At 32.3% G+C, this 22,098-nt stretch overlaps 1 protein-coding gene across 1 annotated transcript; it reads left to right on the forward strand.

Moving 5' to 3' along the window:
• Positions 1–8,509: 8,509 nt before the first annotated feature.
• On the forward strand, positions 8,510–21,465 carry LOC108223487 (5'-3' exoribonuclease 3). Its single transcript, XM_064093400.1, has 23 exons — positions 8,510–8,875; positions 10,734–10,836; positions 10,943–11,019; positions 11,100–11,291; positions 11,430–11,549; positions 11,637–11,699; positions 12,010–12,153; positions 12,239–12,403; positions 13,164–13,241; positions 13,367–13,453; positions 15,777–16,025; positions 16,305–16,400; positions 16,793–16,888; positions 17,289–17,359; positions 18,316–18,444; positions 18,553–18,629; positions 18,718–18,758; positions 18,878–18,952; positions 19,064–19,221; positions 19,783–19,887; positions 19,975–20,050; positions 20,419–20,498; positions 20,594–21,465. Exons 1-23 carry the CDS (start codon positions 8,672–8,674, stop codon positions 21,249–21,251), a joined length of 3,144 nt encoding a protein of 1,047 aa, XP_063949470.1. The 5' UTR covers positions 8,510–8,671; the 3' UTR covers positions 21,252–21,465.
• Positions 21,466–22,098: the final 633 nt, after the last annotated feature.

Consider the following 22,098-nt stretch of genomic DNA (forward strand, 5'->3'; position numbering starts at 1 on the left):
TACTTCAGGACATTGGAATAAAACACAATTAAATTATTCTACTGTTAAAAAAGAAATGTTATCTGTATTAAAATGTTTGTTCAAATTTCAAGATGATTTATTAAATCAAAATTTTCTTCTTAGAATTGACTGCTCTTCAGTTAAAGAAGTCCTTGAAAAGGATATAAAGAATTTAGTTGCAAAACAACAATTTGCAAGATGGCAAGCCTTATTGTCTGTCTTTGATTTTCAAATTGAATATATAGAAGGAGAATCAAATTCTCTTCCAGACTATTTGACTAGAGAATTTTTACAGGGATTACCCTCTCCAGAGAAAGAGGGAAATTAACTATGAATCGTGGTGGTTATACCAGAGGATCCACAAGTGGTAATACCAGAGAAAATAAATCTTCTTTAAAAGATGTTCTTAAAAGAGAACAAGTAGATGATATCTACACCTCAAATATTTGTGAAGTAATACTTACCTTGGAAAATTCTGACCTTAAATGGTTTTCAGATGCTAATTATATTGCATCACGATATTTTGAACCTTATAATCATTATCCTTTAAAAGGATCCAATAATACCAGATTGTTTTATGAAACAATTCTCAAAGAAACTCAAAGTGTTGAATTTGAACACTTTTATAGAGGTGGAAATATCCAACAAAATAAACATGCTCCCTATAGCTTTTCTAAAGCGTCTTTTAAAAAGATGTTATCTCCAACAGATTGGGGACTAGATCCTAATAGGACTAGACAAATGACCAATTATCCAAATATGTCTTATACCTACTGGGATTATAAGGATGCTTGGTATAATTGTTTTTATTATAATAATCCAGATTTTAAACACACATGGTTTTTCAGATTTATGTCTGATTTTATTATTAATGATCCTCCAAATTGGAGTATTCATTGGTGGGAAAAATTTGGTCCCAAAACTAATGTTCTACCAGAAGAGTTATATCTCTTATTTCCTGGATATAAGGAAGAATGTTGCAAATGCTCAAATGAAGGGAATGATATTCCTATGATGAAATTAATGATGGTTTATAACCTACCATGGATCTGGACTTGGGAATATGCTACCAAGCAAATTCAAGGCTTTAATAAAGGTCATCCTACCTTAGTTCGCCAATTTAAATATAAATGGTGGAATAAGTTTAATACTGAAGAAACTGTTAAACAGTTGAAAGCTGATATTCAGTATTGTAAAAATAAAAATCAAGAGAAGTTAAAACTTCAAGAAAAAGAGGAAATAAAAGATCCTCTAAAATCTCTTAAAGAGACCTTGAGAAGGAAATATCCTCAAGCTTCTAAAAAAGAAATTCAAAAGAAGCTATTAGAAATTGCTTCATTTTCTGATGATGAAGATGAAGATGATGGTAATACCAATATGTCAATCACAGAGGAATCCCCTGAAGATTTTGAGGAGAATCTCCAATACGCTCAAACTCAATAATGGATCCAATCAAGGAAAGATTTCGCAAGCTTAATAAGCAGGAAAGAAAGCTTAGTATGATATATCCAAAGATTCAAGAAGCAACCAAGGAGTTAGAAATCTTAAAGATAAAAAGTCAATCAGCATACAATAAGTATGTGTTAACCAGATATGGTTCACTTCAGGAAATGCACTCAGCCAAAATTGCAGCTGAAAACAAAGCCGATGAATTGTGGGTACTTCATGATAAGGAACTACGAATAAGGCACAAAAGAGATGGGTTATACGAAAGACTCGTGGAATCTAACAATCTTACAGCATGAAGACGATCCAGCAAGTATTCAGAAAATTAAAGAGAAAGAAAGAGAAAATTAGAACTTTAGAAATATGGGTAGAAGCCCTGATGGACATATATCAAAGAGATCTTAGCAACTTTGAGTCAGATGAAGAACAAATGAATTTTCTCCTTTATGGACTTAGAGAAGAAATGACATTAATCTACAAACGACACAGAGCAAGAGAAATGGAAAGAATTTTACTACATCAAAGTAACCTCACTGGATGATGCAGCAATGATGCAAGAATGATGCAGGCAATCACTAAGATGACATAAGCAATGACATCATCAAGAAAATTCTGGACACCAATAATGGAAGACAATCATGGACTACAATAATGCAAAGCGATAATGGAGCTGCATGATTAAATTCATGATGTAAGCAATGATGTAATATAGTTTGTTTCTTTAGTGTACAACTACTATAAATAGATGTGTGTAACTTAGTTGAAGGGCAGATCGAAAACCATAACCCTTCAAAACCACTCTCAACCCCTCTTGTAAAATAAACACCCTTGTATTGTAAAAGTTTTGAAGATCAATAAGAAGGTTTGAAGTTTGTATATCAGCTCTCCTACATGAGTAATAACTCGTGTAAGTATTCTTAATCTTTATCTTTGTTATTTAAATTACAGATTATATCTGTTTAAATATATCTGGTCAAGTTCATAACTTGTCTTTAATTATCATCTTTATTATCGGTCCTTGTTGCCTTGATTATACATTTTATACATTTTTAACTCACTTTTAAATAAATAAAAAATTTATATATTATAAGCCAAAATTTACGAACACTTCCGCCCACTCTAAATCACATATAATTTGAAACAAAAAATTTCGGTTGTTGCAATTTACGAGTGCAATAATCTATAAATTTAAAAGGATTATAAATAATTTTAATTTTTTTTTACGGAGTTTCGGAGTTTTTAGATAAATTATGGAGTGGATGCACACTTTAAATGTCGTGGGTTTTGAAGTATTTTCATTAATATAACACACACAGAACAATACCACATAACTATAAATTTCAAAAAAACTATCAGTTCTAACTATTACCAAATTTTAATGAATTTTATATAATTTGATTTGAATGCCACTAGATTGTTTTTAAGTATGATATAAAATCTTGATTAAATATCATGAAATTATATTGATTAATTTAAATTCTTAATTAAATATCACAAGATTCTAAAACACATTTCAAAATCCAAACTGAATAATTTCAAAAATGAAAAATAAATAAATTCCTACATGATTATGTCCTATAAAAACTACTCTCTTTCACCCGCCCAGTTCTTTACACAGGGGATAAATGACTCGACACAGCTTTTCAAGTCTTCTAAGAGCATTTCCAATGGTGCTCTTAACTCATATTTTATTATTATTTGAGAGAAAAGTTGGAGAGAGAATTAGAGAGAAGTGAATAGAAATAGAATGAAGTGATTATTTTATTCAATGAAAAATAAGTTAGGAGCACCTAGATGCTCTTTAAACAAAAGGAGAGAGAGGAAACTCTTAAATTTGTAAAGAGCTACTAGGAGCCCATTGGAGCTCTAATTTTTCCAATATTCTTAAAATTTAGATTTAAGAGCTTGTTTGAGGAGCATATTGGAGATGCTCTTAATATAACTAGTTGAGAAACCGCGAGTTGCGGCGGCCTATAAAAATTATATTAATGATTCAATATTAATATTTGTAGAATAAAATAATATTGTGGCTGTCTATAGAAAGTATATTAATATTTTAAAATTAATATTTGTTAAAATAATTTTATATTATAAAAATCTTGATATAATACAAATACTAATATATAAAATTGCAAAATTGGACAATAATTCACGGTGAAAAAATGTAAATAAATTTATACACGTAATTAATAACTTAAAGCACGACGAATCATAATTTTATTTGTTTTTTTTAAGTAATCATGTTCTTACATTCTCACCTTACTCCAATTTTTTGAATATATTGCGCACAAAAACATCTAACTTAAATCCGTGAGATAGCGGTCTAACTACCCTTGCTTGTAACAACCTTTATATCTTAATACTGTATAGCCTTCACTTCAAAGTTGCTTGAACGGAGCAAACAGATAATGCATGAATAATTTTTTTCCTGCATATAAAGTAAATCATATAAAAATTAACAACAACAAACATGTCCGAAAAACAAAACAAATATTATAAAATAATAACCAACAAACATACATCACTTACAGTTAATTTATTGATATCATCCATCAATATCATGTCAAGACTATATTTTTTCCCCGTGTTTGGATTTATCGACTCCAACATAACGGTCTACAAATACCTTTGCTTGCAGCAACTTTTATTTTTTTTAATACTGTATAAACAGCTTCACTTATCGTTGCAGAAGAACGGCACCACCGAATTATAAATCGAGCGAGAGGCACCAGAGAAAGGTAGGGTTGTTGTATTGAGAGAGAGAGGAGGTTGTGTTTAGATGATCCAAAACCCTACTATCTATAGGGTTATTTATAAGTGCAGAGATCCTTGTGTGCTACTCTTTCCCATAATTAAATAATCTAAAACAAAATCAGATTAAAACTTTCATGTGCTACTATATTCCATAAATAATTTGAAACAAAATCAGATTCTGAAACTTGCTTCTACAATCTATACGGTTATTTATAAGTGCAGAGAGACTTGTGTGCTACTCTTTCCCATAATTAAAATAATTTGAAACAAAATCAAATTAAAATTTTCAAGCTACTATATTCCATAAATAATCTGAAACAAAATTATATCCTGAAACTTGCTTCTAATATACCCGAAACTAAAAAAGGTAGTTCTAATTTTTGATATTTTTCCATAAATAATTTGAAACAAAATTATATCCTGAAACTTGCTTCTAATATACCCGAAACTAAAAAAGGTATTTCTAATTTTTGATATTTTTTTCATCCAAAAATTCCAGAAAATTAGAAAAATAGAACGGAGCGATGTGATATGCGCCACCTACACACCCCCGCCTCTCCTTTATATAAGTATACAAGTGAAAAAAGCCGCGCTTCGCGGCGGCGTTATAATTTTAATACGAATTAATATTATAATAACATAAAAATTATTTTGAGTTATCTTCCCGTTAAACATATCACTAATAAAAAAACATTATAGTTGGTATAAAAATTTGTTTAAGTGGCCATCCTGTCAAATACAATACTAATAATAAGATTAGTTCGAACCGCACTCCCGTCAAATACAATATTAATCCATAATTATTATTTTTATAATAAAATTAAATATTATAATTTAGATCAAAATTAGTTTGAGCCGCTATTTTGTCAAACATAATACTAATAACAAAAATATTATAATTTAGATATTAGTTTGAGTCGCCTTACTGTCAAACACAATACTAATAAAAATTATTCTAATGCACACGTTAAGAATATATAGATTATGATAATATTAAAAATTATAACTGGATAAAAATTATTTTGAACCGTGGTCCCGTTTTAACAAAAAAAATATATTATAACATAGATAACAAATTATTTTAGCCACTTTCACGTCAAACATAATACTAATAGAAAATTTATTATTATTTAGATAAAAATTAGTTTGGGACGCCTCCCGTGCCCGTCAAACACCGTACTAATCAAAAATCATTTACAATATCATAAAATTAATATATGATTTCTATTTTATATATCCTATTTTATTTGTTAATTATTTTTATTTTATGATTATTATTTACTAGTTAAAAATTATTATTCCTTTGTAGTTTTAATTTTTTTGCTATTAGTTTTTTTTAATGATTATTATCTTTACAATCCTTTATATTCTATTTGAAATTTAAGAAACACGATACTAATAATAAAATTAGGTCGAACTGTACTCCCGTCAAAGACCATATTAATCCAAAATTATTATTCTTATGATAAAATTAAATATTATAATTTACATCAAAATTAGTTTGAGCCGCTCTCTTGTCAAACACAATACTAATAACAAAAAATTATAATTTAGAAATTAGTTTGAGTCGTCAAACTGTCAAACACAATAACAATAAAAATTTTAAATTATGACAAAATTAAAGATTATAATTGGATAAAAATTATTTTGAACCGTGGTCCCGTTTTGACAAAAACATATATTATAACATAGTTAAAAAGTTATTTTAGCCACTTTCCCTTCAAACATAATACTAATAGATAATTTATTATTATTTAGATAAAAATTAGTTTGGGCCGCCTCCCGTGCCCGTCGGACACAATACTAATCAAGAATCATTTACATTATCATAAAATCAATATATGATTCATATTTTATATATCCTATTTTATTTGTTAATTATTTTTATTTTATGATTATTTATTAGTTAAAAATTATTATTCTTTTATGGTTCTAATTTCTTGGCTATTAGATTTTTTAATGATTATTATTTTTACAATCCTTTATTTCCTATTCAAAATTTAAGAAAATTATAAGAATAAATCGAAAATAAAAATTGCACGTACTACCTTACAAATCTTAAATATAAATTATATTTTATCTATGATTGTTAGTTTAAATAAATATAATCATATTTTTTTTAGGATTACTAAATAAGAAAAACTTGTATTACTTTTAGAATCCAAAAAGAAAAGAATTGTATTAACTTTAAGATCCTATTCCTTTTAGAAAAGAATATATCATAACTTATATAAAAAATTATTTTAGCCGCTTTCCCGTCAAACATAATACTAATAGAAAATTTATTATTATTTAGATAAAAATTAATTTGGACCCTTTCCCCTCAAACACAATACTAATAAAGAATCATTTACATTATGATAATTTTATAATTACAATTGGATAAATATATTCAATTTCATAGATTTTAGCTATTATATTTTTCTTTAAGATTCATATTTTTTAATTGTTTAGAATTATCACTCTTTTCTTTTAAGATTCCTATTTCTTAACTACTTAGAATTTTATTGATTTTAGCTATTAGAATTATATTTCTTTTACGATTATTATTTTTTTAGCTACTTTACCTATTTTCTCTCAAAAAATTAAAAAAATTAAACAAAAAGTGTCCGGAGACTCCACGTAACCTCCCGTGTATCCTCTCAAAAATCATTTATAAAATTAAGGAATCAATTTTAGCAGTTTCTTTCCGCATCAGAGTGTATCAGACGCATCAGAGTGTATCAGTATCCATCTGAGGAGAGGTTTTTCGGAATGTTTGGACTTTAAAGCCTGACCATCGTTTCATGTTAGTGCTGCCTTAGGTTCGAGATGGGAGATGAACAAAATGGGAGATGGGAGATTCACTCTGTGGTACGTCGATTCGTAAAAAAAAAGGATCACGTGGTGATGGGGAAACTTTGTATTCTGTTTAAATTTAATAAAATAAAACTATAAATTTTATAACTTTTGAAAATAAGAATTGTACTTCTTTAATAATTCTCAAAATAATGTATAAATAAAAATAAGAATCAATTGTATTATAGAGTACTACTTCAAAATCCAATAAGAAAAGAATTCTATTACATTTAGAATCTTTCAAACTATTTTTTAAATTATAAATAAAAATTGTACGTATTATCTTAAAAATCTTAAATATATAAATTGCATTTTATCTATGATTGTTAGTTTAAATAAATACAATCCTATTCATTTTAGGATTCCTCAATAAAAAAAGAATTATATTACCTTTAGAATCCAAAAAGAAAAGAATTGTATTAACTTTTGGAATCCTTGAACTTGATTTTTTAAATTAACATTTTTTTTATCCGAAATTTAAGAAAATTATATGAAAGAATTCTGTTATTTTTAGAATCCAATAAAAAAAGAATCGTATTATCTTTAAAATTCTTGAACTTGATTTTTTGAATTATAATTTTATTTTTTATTCGAAATTCAAGAAAATTATAAGACTGAATCGAACAGATTGTTGTAAATTCATGCATACTATTTGAATGAGGTTGCGAAGATTCAAGAAAATTATAAGACTGAATCGAACAGATTGTTGTAAGTTCATGCATACTATTTGAATGAGATTGCGAAGATCTCAATGTAATTTTATATTCTATCCGAAATTTAAGAAAATTATAAGACTGAATCGAACAATTCTAGAGACGCCACGTCACCGCCCATCCTTGCATGTATGACCTTTATACCAATGATAATTATGGATTGTCAAAAATAATTAAAGATCGAATAATAACAGCGTGTGATATTATTCTTAAGTTCCTTGTATTAGTCTTGCACTGCATATATATTCAGATGGAAACCTACTCGGCAAAGTCTTCTGGTTTCTTGCTCAGGCCAAACGAAACGGATCGTAACCATAAACTGCATTAAGTAAATCAGTAACCATGATTGTGTATGGAATTTAATGCAAAGATCAGTACCTTACTAATCTTAAATATAAATGATATTTTATCTATGATCGTCGGATTGAATAGATATAATCTTATTCCTTTTAGATTCCTAAATAAAAAAAGAATCGTATCATCTTTAGAATTCAATAAGAAAGGAGTTATATTACCTTTAGAATTCTTGAACTTGATTTTTTGAATATAATTATATTTTATATCTGAAATTCAAGAAAAATCAGACGAACAATTAATATTGATGATTGATTGATGATTGATGATTGATTTAAATCCGCTAATAAAAACATCTGATTCAATCAACTAACAACGCAACCGCATAAAAATGAAAAGTGACTATGCCCGCCGCATCGCGCAACTCAGCGCACGTAAAAATATAAGCCGAGGGGTAATTACGTAAATCCAATCCACCCATTCGTACCGTGCCCTAATATTTCTACTACCTCTCTGTTTTTCCCTCATTCCGCAGATATTCAGAATCATTCTCTATTTGTAGTTGGTTGCTTTCGTTTCAATTATACTCAAACACAGAAACGCATACCTCGACGTCGTGACAGAGAATGGGAGTTCCGGCGTTCTACCGGTGGCTAGCGGAGAAGTATCCGATGGTTGTGGTGGATGTAATTGAAGAAGAGGCTGTTGAAATTGAAGGTGTTAAGATTCCTGTTGATACTTCTAAACCTAATCCCAATCAACTTGAATATGATAATTTGTATCTCGATATGAATGGAATTATTCACCCTTGTTTTCATCCTGAGGACCGCGTAAGTCTCTTCGCTTTGTAATTCTGTTGTAATCTCTTCGGTTTCTTGTGAATTTTCTCGATTGTTCGCGTTTTGCTGCTGCTTTGAATTTATGTCGTGATTATCGGGAGAATGTTGTTATCTGTTTTTGGAAAATTGTTGAGTTGTTTATTGAGTTGTAAGTTAGTATGTGTTGGGATAGTTGAATTGATAGGTTAGTTGTGAGAAATGGAGAAAGTAGCTTAGGCGGTGAGGTTGATATGTCCTGTTTTGCCTTAAAAGTTGCTTGCTACAATAATTTGTGTGATGCCTTGCTAGTTATTATCTGTTTGGATGGTTAATATGACTGTGAGAAATGAAAATGTAAGATAGATGTGAAGTCAAAATACGTATGTAGATGTACTGAAAGGAAAAAGAAGTGCCTCATTCCCATTTTTGAATTTGATTTTTGAGTTGGAATTTGTTATTTGGCAAGAAAAACAATAAATTAAGTTGGACTTTAAGTTGATTTCGACTTGTAAGCTTGGTAGCCAAACATCTCCTAGTGATATGTGGTTGTCATAGTTATGTTAATTTTTCTGGAAATAAGTAACTTATTTTTGCAAACAATGAATATTAAATACTTAAAACTAAATAATATTAGCAAGTCCTTATTTTCATAGCAATTAAGACCGGCTAAACATGCCCATACTGGGAGATTTTTTTTTTTATCTCTTTTGATAGTTCAGTTTTTGTTGCCATTATTATCTGGATGTAATTCACTTATACCTATGTGCAGTTTTGCTTTAGTTAGAAGCCATCTGCTGTTTATAGTTGTCTTTGTGATTCTTAAGTTATTAGCTGTATAGTGTTTTTTTCAAGGAAATTATTTGTTTGGATAGTTTAACTGATAACTTATGTATTAATAGCTGTGAGAAATGAAATATAACTTATATGCAGTGAAGCTAATAGTAATTATTTTAAAAAGTCAAAATACAAACTGAAATTTATTCAGGAGATATATAAGTACGTCTTTCCCACTTTTTAAAATAAAGTTATATTTCAAGTCATACGTTACATGACAAGCGAACTGGTAAAATTATTATGGATTTCGTAAGTGGATTTGGCCTGTAAGCTTCTTAGCCAAAAATCGCCAAGTCTTTTTCAGGATGTGATGCTCAAGACGGTACCTGGTTTTTTATTGGAGAAACTTGATGTAATTTAGGTCTCAAACAAATTTGGAGGGAAAAAAAATGTCATATGAGAGATAATAGTGCGGGGAGGAGCTTAAATAGAACTTTAGTAATGTTAATATCTGTGAAAGATGGTAGTTATTCTTTTTATAACATCACAGCCTGTGATAAAGTAAAATATGAGGACCATATTCTACTGATATTGATATATATGTGTAATGATGATAGGGCCTGTAAATTTAGTAATGTTAAATGGATAGTAAAATAGACTTACAAGAGATATTGGAGAAAGAAAAAGGACATACTAGAGACAGTAGTCTAGGGAGAGGTTTTAATAGAACTTGAGTACTGTTAATATTTACAAAAGATGGTCATTATACTTTTATGAAATCAAACCCTGTGATAATAATAGTATAAAATGACCATTTGTACTGATATATATGTGTAATGATGATGGGGGCCTGTAAATGTGGTAATGTCAAGTGGGTTGGGAATGGTTAGTAAATTAGACTTGCAAGGATTAGGCTGGTCAGCATTTTTGGCTTTATCACTCGGCCAAAATATATTAAGAGATCTGTTTCATATAATTTTTTTCTTAAAATCTTGTTTGTGCAACAATTTGCATACCTAAAGTTTCCTTATTCTGGTAACTTTTTCCTTGATTTGAACCATTTTCATGAATACCTGTTTCTTCTATTGCGCTGCAGCCTTCTCCAACCTCCTTCACCGAGGTGTTTCAGTGTATGTTTGATTACATCGATAGGCTTTTCGTGATGGTGCGTCCTCGAAAGCTGCTTTACATGGCTATCGGTGGGTCAAATTTTGAAATTATTTTAAAATTTAATTGATTTGAATTTTTTGCTGTGTTCTTGTTTTTGTCTTTCTTCTTGTGATAATATTTTGGCACCTTTTCTAGATGGTGTTGCCCCAAGGGCAAAAATGAACCAGCAACGATCTAGGCGGTTTAGAGCAGCCAAAGATGCAGCAGATGCGGTGAATACCTCTTGTACAAAAATGCATACACTGTGCAGCTAAAAACTTCTAGAGCCAGTTTGTGACTCCCTTTTTTGTAGGCAGCTGAAGAGGAAAGGTTGCGTGAGGAATTTGAGAAGGCAGGCAGAAAGCTTCCCCCAAAACAGGAGTCTCAAGTCTGTGATTCTAATGTTATAACTCCTGGAACTGAGTTTATGGCAGTTTTGTCAGTTGCTCTACAGTATTATATCCATCTTAGAATTAACAATGACCCTGGATGGAAATCTGTGAAGGTATTACACCCCATAAAATATAAATCTGGTGTATGGATTTCCTGTTAAGATTATATATGCTTCCAGTTGTGAAGAATTTTTTATTGGTTTTAAGCAGTAGTGCTCTGTATTATTAGTTATTCCTCTATTATTTTGAAGGTAATACTTTCTGATGCAAATGTTCCTGGTGAAGGGGAACACAAAATTATGTCCTACATTCGACTGCAGAGAAACCTTCCTGGTTTTGATCCAAATACACGGCACTGCCTGTATGGTTTGGTAAGCCTTCTGATTTGAGTAGTGGTGGACTGCTATCTAGTGAATATCTTTTTCTAAACATGTGATGATGCTGATGGTGCATTACAGGATGCTGATCTCATCATGCTGGCTTTGGCTACCCATGAGATTCATTTTTCAATTCTCAGGGAGGTTAGTATCTGACTGATTGACTGTTGTACCAATATCAGTCCAGACTTTTGTGCATATCACATTGCAGTTGAATACAGAGACGATATGAAAATATTTTGTACTCTTGAACTTCTTTCTAATATATATATGTGTGTGTGTTTATATTTATTTTTTACTAGGTCAGAGAAAGGGTCTTTTTCATATTTTGTTGGTGAATATATCTCGGACAAACCCATGGTTTTGTTTAGATTCATTTCCAGGACACATTATGTGGGGCTTTTGTTCTTCAGTTCCAGACCTAATCAATCTGTTGGCCCAAATTTATTTGTAGGTTGTATTCACTCCGGGACAGCAAAACAAGTGTTTTCTTTGCGGTCAAATGGGCCACATGGCCGCAGAATGTGAAGGAAAGGCCAAAAGGAAGAATGGGGAGTTTGACGAGAAATGTGAAATTGTTCCCAAAAAACCATACCAGGTTGGTAGAGTGAAACTCATATATTAGTATTAGGATGTAGCATGCCTTCACGCTCTTAAGTTGTGTGCGCTGTATATTTTTGCAGTTTCTCCACATTTGGACTCTTAGGGAGTACTTGGAGCTTGAGATGAGGATTCCTAATATTCCTTTCACAATTGATTTTGAGCGCATCGTTGATGATTTCATCTTCATGTGTTTCTTTGTGGGCAATGATTTTTTACCACATATGCCTACATTGGAGATCCGTGAGGTATGTTCGATTGTTTCTTCTTCTTAATAGTTCTTAGCTGAACTCTCTAAATTAAACTGAATTAATCCGTTCTCACAAACAAAAAGGAATAGTTTGAAAAATTCGTTTGTCTATGACCTTATGAGTCTGCTAACTTATTTGCTAATTTTCATTCCCTTATATGCAACCTTCAAATTTCCCATCAGTTCCTATTTGTTGGTGAGTATTTTCTCTGTGATGATAATTAGATTAGTGTCATGGGAGAGGAGGTAGTTGGATGGTGTTGCCGTGTTGGCTGGAAGCAAAAAGAAATTAAAAAGAAATTAAACACCCTGAAGGAAATATAGAATTAGAAACCCTCATATATATTTTATGTGGTCTTGAAGTGATGAAGCTAGCAAGTAATAAGGTATTTCAGGCATGTAACGTGATAATTATGAAGAGAAACTAGTTATCCTGAAATAATTTATTTTGGCCAAGGACACCACATTTATTTTGTTGGTCATCGTTTGAGATGATTACTAAGACATTTATGGATTATAAACCTTTTCTGATATTGAAAGGTGAACTGTTTTTAATATCTAGGTTTAGGATAATGTGAGGAGACAATTTCCAGCATGTATGTTAGCTTGTTATTTACATATCCTTTGAGGTTTTTTAGTTAAGTAGCTAAGTAGCTACCATCTAGGTTAGTGGTTTACGTGTTTATTTTATCTAATAACCTTCATGGTGCTATTAATATCTTCCTTTTGTCCCCTAATTTCTTTTTGCTGCTATCTAGGGTGCAATCAATCTGCTTTTGGCTGTTTACAAGAAGGAATTTCGAGCTTTAGGTGGTTATCTGACCGATGGAAGCAAGGTAAGTAATATGGTGATTTTGGTCAGAACTCTCTGAAGTAGGCTCTTCTGTTCAACTTTTCTGGTACGATTGATACTATGAACATATGAAAGCGTCCTCAATAATATTTTTTTTTTCATTGTTAGCCAAACTTGAGCAGGGTAGAGCATTTCATTCAAGCTGTGGGATCATACGAGGACAAGATTTTTAGTAAAAGAGCTCGGTTGCATCAGGTTTGTAACAACTTTTTTGTTTAGTAGATGTTACCATCTGCTATTAATATAAGGAATTTTAGTATATCATCTTTCTACTTGAAAAGCATCAAGGTCTAAGCTTTTAATATTCTGATGTATCTGAAAAACATTTATTCTGTAGTCTCCACAGCAATTTGCATATCGATATTGGATTTAAGTACACATAGTGTACCTGCAGTTCATGTGTCGGACCACTTGCTATATTTCACTTCAAAAAGTATCACTTGCTACACTAAGATATACTGTAATATTCATCACACTGTGTATTTCCACCAAGTCAGTTTAACACCATTAGAAAATGCAATAGTAAAATCGTCTTTTGACAATCATCATCTTTCTCTACCACATTCTCTACCATCGATACACTTTCTCAAAATTTGGAAATTCGGATATTTCATTCATTTGGTCATGAAATCCGTTAATCCAAATTATGAAGTTATTGTCTCTTTCTCCCCTGCATCATGGTATCAACATAACCTATTAAATATTTATTTAAAAAAAAATTATATTTAGGAATATATAAAGTGAAAATATACAATCTCCATCCTCCAAGCATCATGACAATGCATAATCAGATGATTGTCTCCAAATTTTTTACAGGTTGTCAGGTTGTTAGGACTCAGGTCTAAAATATCTAGGAAAACCTTACCAATTTTGTTGGGACAGTTTGTAACTATGTGCCAAACATTAATCTTTTTAAAATTAGAAATTAAAATAGACAGCATATGTTATTAGAACGAAAAACTGAAAAAAATAAACGATGGTCAAGTAGCACTGATATAGAACTGAGATATTGATGCCATTCTAAATAATTTCCACGTACTGCATGAATGAATTTCTTGTAGAACCCAAAAGTCAGCAAGAAAATATTCAGGGGACGAATTTTGACATTTTAATTATGTTTGTTGAAACTTGAAAACGAGTAAACATAAACCAGTGTGCTGCTGTGTGATGCTTGCGAAGTAGTACCTGGAAACACAAGAACTAAAACTATGAATTGCTGCAGAAAATTATTGTAATTAACTTCGATATATAGCATGCATTAATTTTTTTGAAGTTACATACTTACATATAGCATGCATTAATTTTTCTTTTAAAATTTATATATAGCATGCATTATTAACGCCACTACCCAACCAATTTCATATAATTATTTCTTGAATAATCTGGTATTGTTGATAGAAAATATAGTTTTTTAAATAAAGATCATATTGTTGGTGGAAACTTTGGAACTTCTTTGCAAAGATCCATCATTTACTTTAAAAATATATTATTTTATTGTGTAGAACTTCTGTAAAGAACTTCTTATACAGTCCAAACAATAAAAATTATAAATTACAAATATTAATGACAAATTTGTGATAGTTAAAATCAGATACCTTGCCGTAAATGAGAAAATTACGATCTTTCTGTAATTTAAGTTGGTTTATTTCTTAATGAAATGAATGAAATATTCGAGCTTTAAATTTTAAGAAAGTTTATCAATGTGTACAATGGGGTCTGGGGAAGAAGTGATTGTCAAAAATGATTTTACCCTTTTAATTTCCAACGGTGTAAGAACATCTCCAAGAGTATCGTAATGGGTTCCCTAAATATATAATAAACATTACAATCCTTAGTAAGTTACGATATTAAATTAAATAACAACTCCAACAACTGTCCCAATTTGTGTTCCCTGTTACTACTATATTAAAATTCAAAATCTGTTAGCAAGGAAATAGTGTAAAAATTGTGGGAAAGAGTGTGAAAAAGGTGGGAAGTGAATAGTTAATTATTAAAAACAAAATGAGCAATAATTAGCCATTCCCTATAAATGACGAATAAAAGGGTGATCCTAACTTTTTAGGGAATCACTAAGACTCTTTTAGAGTAACGTTTGTAGCATATTCCTCAAAATAGTTTTAGACATCATTTAGCTAATCTCCCGGAGATGCTCTTAAACTGACTTGACGGATATGCACACAGTGCGACGAATATTATATTGAAGTCTAGTAAGTGATACTTTCTGAAGTGGAATATTGCAAGTCATTGACATGCTAACTGCAAATACACAGTTTTTTTTTTTATATTTGATATTTGATATCCTCAGTTAGCAAGTGTGGAACTGACCAATGTTTTTTTGATGACTCTGGGTTTATATTATATATGATATGGAAAATTCTATCGATTCTGAGAGGCTTACAACATTCAAATCTTAGACACCCAGATTTTGTCAACCAGTGCTTAAGTTCCTAATGTTTCTGTACCCAAAGGCCCGCAAAAAAAGGAAAAAATAGCAACTTATATTGCCTTTCTTGTTCAGCGTCAAGCTGAGAGAGTCAAGCGTGATAAAGCTCAATTGAAGAGAGGAGATGATGCCGAGCCACAAATTAAACCTGATATGGTACCAGTTGCCAGATTTCATGGTTCTCGTCTTGCCTCAGGTCATGCACCATCACCATATCAACATACACAATCCGCCAACCAGAGAGCCCCAAAAGTTGCACGGCTGTCTTCTGAGGCCACTATTGGTGCTGCTCTTGTCGAAGCTGAGAATAATCTTGAAAATGAGGTACATTTTCCACCTCTGGAGTATTTGTTGTGATGTGGCATTACTGTATTCCATTAGCCATCGTATTACATCTGGTAGACTGCACTTTGCTGTAGTTTTGCTCTCTGAGCTTCCATTGTGCACAAAATGATACACTATTAAAATTATCTAATTTCATGTTATTATATTCACTTTTTTTAATAACATGCCATGGTCATTATTGCCTTCATTTGTCATCTCCTACATGCATAACACTTTTAATAGTGCTTTGTTTGCTAAATCATCCATGATTTTCCCCAGGCATCTGACAACAAAGAGGAATTAAAAACAAAGTTAAAGGGGATACTTCGTGAAAAATCTGATGCTTTCAACTCTGAGAATCCTGAGGAAGACAAGGTATGAGCAAAGACACCCAATTGCTTTACATCTAAATCAGCCATAGTCTTAGAAAATGCTCACTTGTTATTGATGTTTCTGTAATACATTCATTAGAATGGAGTAGTCTTCCTCCAGAATAATATGCATGCCGGTAATATGTTTCGAAGTACATTACTTAATTTGTATCTTGTGTCATAATATGTTTACACAATAATGAAACATGTGGCAAGTTCCATGAACTCCCATGTACCCATATTGTATGCCTTCTCCCATGCTCAGTTCCTCGTACTTATTATGTAAAGTAGTGTCTCTTAGTTCTTGGATTCAATTGACTCTGATACTTTTATTAAGTCCTTGCTGCTACGTAAGAGTCGACAAGCATATATGATATTCTCGTCTATACTTGTTAGGTAAAACTGGGAGAGCCAGGTTGGAAGGAGAGGTATTATGAAGAAAAGTTTTCTGCAAAGACTCCCGAGGAACTTGATAGGGTTCGCAGAGATGTTGTAAGTTGTTTAATGTAAGCTTTAATATTCTTATATTATATGGAAATTTCCTTGGAATATTATAAAGAATATTCAGAAAGTCCAGCATCAAAAAATAGATAGTATTATTACTCCTGGAACTACCCAACCATTAACATGATGAAAATTCATGAGATGTCATTAAATGAGACTGGAGGAATTATTAATTTCATTCATACTCCTTTGGCTTTTTGACAGTCTGTATTCAAGGGGAGATGTGTTCTCCACAGACTAACATAACCTTGTCTGTTTCACAGACCGTATGACAAATTTTAATATTTTATTGAGCAATTTTCTACCCTAAGTAAAGCTTTACATCAAGGTGGCTTGGTGGCACTTTTGTATTGGTAGCAATATAACGAGTTAATGTAACTCTGTGTAGGTATTGAGTTACGCAGAAGGTTTGTGTTGGGTTATGCATTATTACTACGAAGGAGTTTGTTCATGGCAATGGTATAGTATTACACTGCTTATGAATATATATATGTACAATTTACAATTTACTCCTTTCCTTCTTTCATAAGTGTATGAGATATTTACAGAAAGGAAAATCGCATGAAGCAAGTCACAATTGGAAAATCGTTTATATGATCATTAGATTTTTATTTCGGTCAGGATGGGTACATTTAATTTGTGTAATTATTTCAGATCATAATCAGAAATAAAGATCTCTGTCATTAGCTTGGACTTTGGAGGCTTTTACTATCGGCTTTAGTATATTATGTCAATTCCATAATCACGTTTACATAGAAACTGTTGATGTGGCAATTCAATTCAAATCTGATTCAGGAAATTTGACAGAGAAATTAGTTAGGTCAAGTCCAATGGTTTGATACATCTTATACTGATTGAATCAAAATTAAAATTCATCACTTCAATGGTGTGCTAATTTTGTTCTAAAGTAGCACACTATAATTTGTTCTATATATATTAAACAATAGATAGATGGAGCTATAATTGCCACCCTCATCAAAAAGTGAAAAAAGGGAGGGAAATGGATAAAAATAGATGCTTGAAAGTGTAAAAGTTAGCTATATTTGTATTTAAAAGTGAGGTGTATTTGGAAGTTAGTTAAATACAAAACAAGATTTAGAGCAATGCATTGGGACATGGTACGTATTTTGTGCTGAATTATAGCAATAGCTCCATCTATTTTAGCTAAACCATTGCATGCTCTTAACAAAAGAACCCAAGCAAATGCACCAAAGTGAGTACATGTATATTTCGGTCTTCATCATTTATTCCTTCCTTTCTTTCTTTCTTTCTTTCTTTTTTTTTTTTTTTGGGGGGGGGGGGGGGGGGGGGGGGGAGTATTCTGCTTCTTTAAGCTCAGATTCTACCTAGAAAAGGTTTTGGCATATCATTACAGCTTTCTAATCTTTATTCTCAAGATAAGTTGTTGTTTGCAGGTTTTATCCTTATCATTATGCTCCATTTGCTTCTGATCTTAAAGATCTTGGACAGTTGAATATAAGCTTTGAACTTGGATCTCCATTCAAACCATTTAATCAGCTGTTGGGAGTATTTCCTGCTGCAAGGTTGTGCCCACCTTTTACCTTTTATTCTTCTTTCCATCTCTTTAACGTTCAGACAGACACACACAAAAAAAATATATCTCGGGAGGTGCTAACAAATTTTCCTTGCAGTTCCCATGCACTTCCTCAGCAGTACAGGAAATTGATGACTGATCCAAATTCGCCTATCATTGATTTTTATCCAGCTGGTAGGTGTCTGTGGCACATCAGTGATAATTGATCTTTGTGGTTCTAATTAATCTCCTTTTATTAAACTTAGTGCTGTTCATGTATCAGATTTTGAAGTGGATATGAATGGGAAGAGATTTGCTTGGCAGGTGCGATTTAAATAATATCACAAGGCTTCACTTTTCTTGTGATGATATGCATAGATTGCTTCTTGACACTAATATAGATGGGAGTTTTTGACAATTTTTCTTTCTAAAAAATTGTATAGGGTATTGCCAAATTGCCGTTCATTGATGAAGCTCGTCTTCTTGCAGAGGTTGCAAAAATCGAGTATACTTTAACGGTATGTTAAAGTTATGCCTTCAAACAAATCCAGCCAGATGATTGTTGTGCATAGATTTATTTCACTATAAGGATCATCATTTTTTATAAACTAATGTATATTTTTTTGTAGGATGAAGAAGTTCGGAGAAACAGTACAATGTATGACATGCTTTTTGTGGCACTATCTCACCCTCTATCTCCATACATATTTTCTCTGGATGATCGTTGTAAGCAGTTGGATGACAAAGAACGAACTCAAATAAAGGAGCAAATTGATCCTGGGGCCAGGTAGACATATTAAATGTATATAAGTTTCTGTTGTACTTCCTAGCTTCTATCTTTATGTACTTACAAATGAAACTTGCAAGTGATTGGAGGGTGTCATCTTTGTCATAGAAATCATAATCAATTTCATTTGAAGCATGAGGCATTTGCAAGATCTTATTGTGTTAAACTCTAATCCGAACTTGATTTTTATTAGATTAGCATGCAGCGTGACAAATTGATATCACATTTTTTGCTTAACTGATGATTCTTGAACATTACCTGCATTAAGCTGTACAGGTCCTCAACTCCATAACAATCTAGACCAATTTGATCTTTTAAATAAAATTCTAATCTTGTTGGCAAATGCTAAATTCTGCTACATTACGTCCATGTGATTAAGTTGACGGCTTGCGGGTTACATCCCCTTCCAGCAAACACACACCTTTTCTCCACAAACTTAAATGGAAAGAAATAGGCTGGAACGTGCATTTCGGTTTAGACTTTCATGTGGAATGTTTTCGCTGCTAAGAAACTACATAGATCTATTTGAACTTCTCTGATTAGTTGAGGGCTCTTGTGCAGTGGTGGGATGAATGGTTATATATCTCTTTGTGCTGGAGATCCATGCCCAACAATATTCAGATCACCGGTTGAGGGAATGGAAGATATTATGGACAATCAAGTGATGTAAGCTTTTGAGCAAGAAAGAATATGTTTGGGGTTTTATGTATTTGTATATATGTTCTTAAGATCTTGTACCGTCTTGCTTTTCAGATGTGCTATTTACATACTTCCAGATGCTCATAATCATATTGCACATCCTCCTCCAGGAGTTAAACTTCCGAAAAAGGTATTTCTTCTAATCTGCAGCAGCTCTACCAGTGTCCACTGATCCAGTGATATCCTGGTCATCATATTGATGCACATGCTTATGTTTCGAGTTTTTAGATCATGTAGTTGATAGGCCTTTGTGTGAAAGTACCTCGTTCGTACTAATGTGGATTTCTTATTATGGGGGAAGGGAGTGGAGTTGCGCACTGTTACTATTTAATAGGCCAATTTCGTTAACCAATTAAGCACACATATGTTGCTTGCAAATTTTTTCTGCTTTCTTTAATTGGTTCTATGTCTCCCAATTCTCTGATAGTTGAGTGATATATGTTTGAGGCATGCTAATTTTGTGCTGCATTAATAATATGCTATAATCTTCATGTACAGACTGTCTCATTTGGGGATCTAACGCCTGAGCCTGTTCTGTGGCACGAAGATTCTGGAAGGAAGCCCTGGGAAAATAAAAGGTAATTATACTTCTCTTATTATGGTACTGGTTAATTTACTTGATGATATCTAGTCTACTGAGTAGCTTTTTGGTCTGTGGAAAATCTCCTTTCAGGAATAACCCCCCAGGAGCCATTTCTGGAAGGCAGTTGGGTGATGCTGCACATCGGCTTGTAGCAAATAGCTTACAGATAAAGAAAGATAGAAATGTTGATGGAGATCACTATGGTCATCCTCCGTATGTCACTACACATGGCCCAGCGTTTCATCCAAACCAAACTCTTAGACACCATGGTCAGGAACAGTACAGAATGGTGCCGCCAGCTTATCCTGAAGGTCGCCATATGTTACCAAATTCTGTTCCGGGGCACAGTCAATATGATCGTTCTTATAACCAACCCTATGCTTCATCATCAACACGCCATCCTAACAATTGGCATCGTCCTCCATTGGATCAGAGTAGGGATTATCCTCCACAAGTATATCACTCCCAAGGATCACATCAAAATAGGCATGTATATCAACCACGTGGCCCTCTTCATGCAGTCCAAGCACCACCTCCAATTGCAGCTGGTGTTCCGTTTTATCAACAAGTCGGATATCAAGCATATGGTGGTGCCAATTATCATCACCAGAATGGGGGCCCACCCACAGTAAACCCAAGAGTAGGCAGAGATTATGGTCGTCATCAACAATTTGGCAACCAGTTCTCAGCATTAGACATTAGTAGAGGAGTTCGAAGGCCACCACCGCCACCTGGTTACCGCCGTTAACATGGGGACTGTGCATGAGCCAGTGACAGTTGAATTGTTGTAAAATTAAATTAGTAATGCCAGATCTCTATTTTTATACAGATTAAAGTATAAATCGACCCAGATCAACTCTTGGGCAGAATGAGTGTTACTTGTAATGCCATCTTGTTCAGTATACAAAACAGCGTAGGCCATTTGACATGATCATATACTAAGTCTTTGATTTCCTGCAGAATTGAAGTTCAATATGACTAGTTTTTAAGTTTGCCCGAGGCCGCAAACAGATAATATAATTTTCACTGTTTGTCTTTAGATTGGAGCACTCTCTCTGCCGCAAGAGGACATACATATGGTGATCACCGCTCAATAAGGATCCTGATTTCAGAGCATATTCTAAGGTAATCAAGGTTTTGTAGATGTAATAATGCAAAAATTATAATAATAGAATATGTATTAATGAAAACAACCTTAATATGTTAATTCAACATGCCACAGGCAGTCTGAGGATTCAAAAATAGCGCAATTTGCTGTGTAATACAGAACATGCGTTTTATCTCCATGGGACAAATAACATACTAAATACTAAAAACAATTAGATGATTTGTTTCTTGATCGTTTAACACATAGAATTTAAAATTTCTTGAAGTTAAAAACGAAATCAAAGACATCCCAAGCGATCCAACTTGCACTAACATCTCTGAAAATAGTAACATCGCAATTGACCATATCACGTAAAAACCATTGTTAACCCGATGTTAAAAAACACCAATTGCATAAATTGAGATTGGAGAAGCGGTACCACAGCTATCTACATGCCAGACACCAGCTATAGACATGCCGGAGGCACCCCAACTATCTACATGCCGGA

This window comes from Daucus carota, chromosome 5, assembly GCF_001625215.2.
Source record: "Daucus carota subsp. sativus chromosome 5, DH1 v3.0, whole genome shotgun sequence".
NCBI lineage: Eukaryota > Viridiplantae > Streptophyta > Magnoliopsida > Apiales > Apiaceae > Daucus > Daucus carota.